The following is a 5,835-nucleotide window of genomic DNA, read 5'->3' on the forward strand; positions in this document are numbered from 1 at the left end:
TTAACAATGCATTGTACCTCTTCTGTCATAGGGAGGGCCTTTACATCTCGCAGTATGAGCTGGCAGGTCTGAGAGGACAGATTCAAAATGAACATTGATATTGTCGTGGTTATCCAACAAAGCATGAAGATTAGGTGATCCTTTAAAATAACATTAGCATTCCAAAACTGGAAAATTATAATGTGTTTTCTTTTTACAACATTGGTGTTAATAATATAAAATAATGTTCAACTCACCAGAAACTACACCCACAATCTCAAACACTATGGTGAAGAACACAGCAAGTACTGCTGGAACCATGAGAGCTGGAAATGCAACACATTACGGGGTCCATGTTATAAACTTGAAATATACCAACCAAAATAAGAAGGCAGGTAGGTTTGTTGATAAATGTGATCATTGGAAATGTACATTGTTCCAATAAAGTGTAAATTATTTTGAAAAACCATTCAACAACGTGAATGATACTGTATTGTATGCTGACTTACAACAAAAGGGCCTATAGAGGGCTGTTCCACTTCCGAGACCAAAGCAGATCGAATAGAAATGGTAATATTTGTCTGAAAATGTCCAGAAGAATAGATTACAATTAAGAAATATCCTCTAAATAAAGATGAATGTCTTAATGCAGACTAACAATGTACATACAGTTTTGGTAAACAGCAAAGATGAGGTCCCTGTTCCCATGTTCCTGAAAAACAAACATGACTGTGATCTCTTGGTAGAGACAGATCAACACAAATGGCTTCATGGATAAACACAAAGCAGGTTGTTGCTAGAAACAGAGAGAGAGAGAGGTATAGTGAAAGAAAGAGAGAGAAAGCAAGAGAAGGAGCAGCAGACAGTGAGAGTGAAACAGTGAATGAATGGATTGACATGATCACAGGCTGACCGAACCTGAAACATGGAAACGCAGGTGTACCCACCATTTATGTGCAGCTTCAGGCAAATTATCCTGGCAGGTGTAGCACCAACAGAAACATCACGAAGACAACTTCCGTAACAGATAAACCAGCCACTTTTGTGCCCAGCTCGTGACAGAAGGGAAATCCCAGATAAGAATGTTTTGCTTTCACATTCATGTGGTTTTACAGTCTGAGTCTTGAGGCTTTTAAAAGTACAGGGTGTTGAGGCTCAAGAACAATGGAAACCAAAGAGAGCTTTCAGTATTATTTACAGGTTCAACAATTTATATGCAAATAACATTTTATATTGTCGGTCTATGTATTTTTAATTCTTTTTATAAATGCCATCCTCATTCAGGGAGTAAAGACGGGTTCTGATTGAATTGGTGGAGCTATATTTACATTTAAATCACAAATAGAGCTGATACAATTAGGTAATTAATTAATTTGCCTAATGACAGTACATTAACTATTCTCATAAGTGATTAATTTTGACAGTTGCAGTCTGCTTTCTTTAAATTGACATTTTAAATTGAGTATTTTTGGGTTCGGGGCTGACAAAAACACACATCTAGTCTCTGCAGCTCTGGTAGCTTGTGACGGCTATTTTCTTTTAACATTTCATTGACTAATCAATTAATCCGAAAATATTAAACGGATGAAAATAATTGTGTATTTGCAAAAAAAAAAAAAAAATCTCTCTAGTGGGTAATTAGTTGTAGTTTCATTAAAACGTCAGTAGATGGCAGTGCCGTGTTGATATCTTCAGCAAGTTAAGGAATCTCGTCCAAAACCACGCAATGGATTCTGGTACTTGAAGTCAACATGGCAGCAGACGTACGTCCACGTTGAGAAGCTGGCGTCACACTTAAAACTACATTTCCCTTCCCACTTACACAGGTTTGAATCCCGTTCTGGAGAAGCTTTTTCCAATCGATGATCTCAACTCAAGTTTCCTCTGTCAGCTTCATGAGGAGGCTGGAGAAACTCCTCGAGAATGTCAAAAGTCCCGTCTAGGTTGTCCACCGTCGAAGTCTGTGGCGGGAAAAGACAAAGGGAACTAAACGCAATTTGAGTCCCGACAATGCGGTTGAAACAAAGACGGCAGTGATTTGTAGTCTTGGTGGTTTTCAGCGCTGCTCCTGCTAGCCAGGGCTGGGTCCCGTTACAGTTGTGAGTCGGCGGCTCACCAAGATGTCTATGGAGGAGCAGGAGTATGCCGAAGCGGTCCTGGTGACGGAGGCCGGGCCGCAGTGGCTTCGAGCAGAGGTGGAGCGCCTTACCCGGGAGCTCCGTGAAACGACCCACGAGAAGATCCAGGCGGCTGAGTACGGGCTGGCGGTGCTGGAGGAGAAACAGCAGCTCAAGCAGCGATTCGATGAGATAGAGACAGAATACGAGACGGTCCGACAGGAGCTGGATCAGCTGAAGGAGGTAACCCGAGGTCATAGCCACGCAGCCAGACACTCAAAAAAAAAAAAAAAAAAGAAAAGTGTCTGCAGTTGTAACGTTAGGTGTATCGGTATGTGTGTTACACTCTGCTTGTAACGGTAACCTAGCAGCGCGTTAGAACTGTGGTGCAGCAACGGTCAACACTCTGTTTACCAACGGGGTTTGAACGTGTCACTCGGAGCCGCACAGTCTGTAATCAGAAACATCAGAAGCTATGAGTCGAACCGCAGCTAGGACTTTAAAGTGCCAGAAAGAGTGAGTGAATTAGCTAAAAGGTTCAAGAATTGTTATTTGAAGTCCGCCTGTAAGGCTACGAAAGAGTATCGTTAGATTATCAATGGTAGCCAAATGATATTCACTGCTTTCTGAGCTGAATGCGTCCGTGTGGCTCACTGCTTTGTTCACATTGAAGGATAAAAGATGATATTACTGTTTTGGTCACTTGCCCATACTTGCTTTTGGTATGTAAGTTTGAGGCCTTCAATTCAGTGTGCAGCTGCAGTGGTGTGTTATATTTACATGCCTATGTGGCGAACCGGTAGTTCGTTTATTGAGAATCAGGCTGTGGTAGAAATAAATATGTTTCAGATTACTTCTTCCCTGCATGGTATTTTTATAACTCCTGTCCTGATTGGCTGTTTGTAGAGTCTCTGGTTTCCCTGAGATTTCTATTTACTAGCTACCACTTTTGGGGGGGATTTGTCAGTATGGTTGGGTCAGAGGAGACCCTGGTTCACACAGCAGCTGTCTGAGACTATCCAAGCTGTTTCAAACAAATCTCTCTTCACATCCATTATGACCCAGCACCTGTGGAGTCATTTTATTCTCACTTAAGCAAATGTACTTCTTTTTTTTTTTTTACCATGGCAGTCTGTCACATTACACACTGATTTCTGATGGGATGATCTGAAGTTTGGGTTTACCATTCGCAGTTGGAGAATGAGGAAGAGTCGGGGCAAACCTGAGGTGGGATGGGGAAATCAGCTGAGTGTGTCAGTCATGCAAACACAGCACAATTCATAGATATGACGTTAAATGTTGCCATAATATATTCTTATGAAATCTCTTTATTTTTAAGACATAAGAAGAAGCGACATTAGCCACTGAGATCATAACTCATGGGAAACTCTGCCTGTATTTTAAGAGAGAAGTTGGGTTTTTCCCTTCTGTCCAGTATAGTCCGTTTTCATACCAGCCTTTAGTTTAGAGGAACTGAGTCCTAAAGCACTTCCACATTGGCGTCAACATTCAGCAGTTGTGGTCGCTGCTTGTTATTGACTATACTGACTATACCTCCATACTAACTCTTAATAATTTAGTGTATTGGGATATTTTCGTTGTGTGTTGTTTTACTGGTAGCCACAAAGCCACAAGTGTTATGTACAGATCAGTAGTGAACAAGAGAGGTTCAGATAGAGATGAGTGTCTGTGGGCTGTGTTTAATTACAAGGTGTCACTACACATTAGTACATATATATATATATATATATATATATAATCCAAATGTCAATGAGAGCTGCATTTAATAATCATTTTCATTAATGGTCATCTTTGGTCATCTGCCTGTTTCATTGACCAACAGTTCAAACCTTCAACATGAGCAAGGTACTATCATATATATTATACATATATTGGATGAGTGGATCTTTCAATGACAGTTGTATGTGGATGGTGATTTATGTCCACATTACATTATGACGTTATTCATACAGTCCGGTCACTAAGTGAGTCATTGTTGTAGTCATTCTCTTGGTATCTCATGATTCTGACTGCTGTTTCTCTATTTAGTAGAGTGGAGTATGTCACTGAGGCTGGGGTAGAACAGGAAACAGCCACTGTGCTGTAGGCTACAGATCAGTTCACATCATGGCTGACCACTGAACTGTTGAGGAAGATGTTGTTGGCTGCATGTCTACAAGCCTTTAAGTCAGTTGATTGTAGGAATCAGCCTGTTCATCCCATGGTAACGTGCTGTTAACTCAAGCATATACACATCGGCAAAATGTCAGTATGCGACCTGATTTTTTTTTTTCTTCCTTGTAGTCATTTTTAGAAACTGTAATTTAGTGTAATAAAAGATGAGTTGTTTAAAGAACTCACCAATTATCACACATGTGATTAAGTTTAGTAAGAATAAAAACGGACTTACCTTGGGCATTCCTGTTGAATGTCCACCAGGGGTTTCCCTGAATAGACATGTTGTCCCAATGCTCACTCCCAGGCTGTATAAATAATACATTTAGCTAAACCTTTAGTATAACACATGAAAGCGTCTGTGGCACAACTTTTTTATTTTTTTTCATTTGTTCTAACTTCTAACTGTACATTTGGTTGAATTTACAGTTAAGATTTCTAAGACGGACCTCACTGAAAGAGATGTTTTTGTTGCGTGAATGCAGATCTGAAGACAGCAGCCTCCATTTGTCTCCAGATTGTCATATGAGCGTGACAAATTCTAATTTATGCAGTTCAGATGTGATCAGTGCCTACAATAATGTCTTCAGTGCTCTGTTAGCATGTAACGTGAACATCCAGAAATATCACCAACATAGCAGCAGTATGACACAACACTTGTGTGACGGACTAATGATGTTTTTGAATAAACACTGTTTGGAACAAGCACTCATCTTTAGTGGTTATTCTGGTCATACTTGTGGTTCTGTGTGTGTGCATCTTAAAACAGGTTGGTTATTATTGTTTGTTCATAGTAGTTTGCCTTGATGTTTATTCTTCCCCAGGCCTTTGGACAAGCGTACTCAACCCACAAGAAGGTGGCTGCAGATGGGGAAAGCAGGGAAGAGTCACTGATCCTCGAGTCTGCCAGTAAGGAGGCTCTCTACCAGCAGAAGGTCCTAGAATTGCAGAATGAACTCCGACTGGCCAAAGCCTCCTTCACTAGTGTTCAGGCTGAAAATGAACGCCTGTCGTCCATCGCCTTGGAGATGAGAGAGGTGATTGTTTAATTATACAAATACTAAAAATGATATGTGCTCATATTAATAAAATCTTATTTTAGTCTAAATCTCATAATCTCTATGGATAATGTCACTCAATGAGAAGTGGAGCTGCTGAGATTGCCCGCTCATTGTTGATGGCGCACAGATCCACCATCTGTGGTGTGTTATGTGTGTTTATCCTTTTATGTAGGAACGCCGTGGAAACTTTTAATGTTTTTTCCTAAATCAGATGTACATTTCTTGTTAGTGCCAAAATCTGGATTAGTTTATCTCACAGTTGTAAATTAGAGCCAGTTACTTTGGATCAAAGTACTTTGGTGGCCTTGGAAAGTAGAGTTGTTCCGATTCAGATCCGATACTGCTGAAAATGCTGGCATCGGTATCGGCGAGTACTGGAGTCCAGGCACCGATCCGATACCACGTAATTTATTAAATTAGTAATCTATTTACTGGTTAGCTCCGTTAAGCTCTTTGGTTTTAAACCTGGAAGCAAAGCCTTAACCACATGATAATCATATCAG

General features: G+C 40.4%; 1 protein-coding gene across 2 annotated transcripts in view; it reads left to right on the forward strand.

Annotated features, from left to right (window-relative positions):
* Positions 1-1,853: 1,853 nt before the first annotated feature.
* bicd2 (bicaudal D homolog 2 (Drosophila)) overlaps positions 1,854-5,835 on the forward strand; it is a 10,845-nt gene continuing 6,863 nt past the window's right edge. Inside the window, exons 1-2 of one of the 2 annotated variants that reach the window (XM_035661474.1) lie at positions 1,854-2,339; positions 5,096-5,308. In XM_035661474.1, the coding sequence (XP_035517367.1) occupies positions 2,100-2,339; positions 5,096-5,308 (453 nt within the window). In that variant the 5' untranslated portion in view covers positions 1,854-2,099. Of the gene's footprint in view, positions 2,340-2,477; positions 2,613-5,095; positions 5,309-5,835 lie in introns of those variants that run through there. The other variant, XM_035661475.1, reaches the window with a different exon arrangement.

The sequence above is a fragment of the Morone saxatilis genome, unplaced genomic scaffold, assembly GCF_004916995.1.
Source record: "Morone saxatilis isolate NCDOM2014 unplaced genomic scaffold, NCSU_SB_2.0 Contig18, whole genome shotgun sequence".
Taxonomy (NCBI): domain Eukaryota; kingdom Metazoa; phylum Chordata; class Actinopteri; family Moronidae; genus Morone; species Morone saxatilis.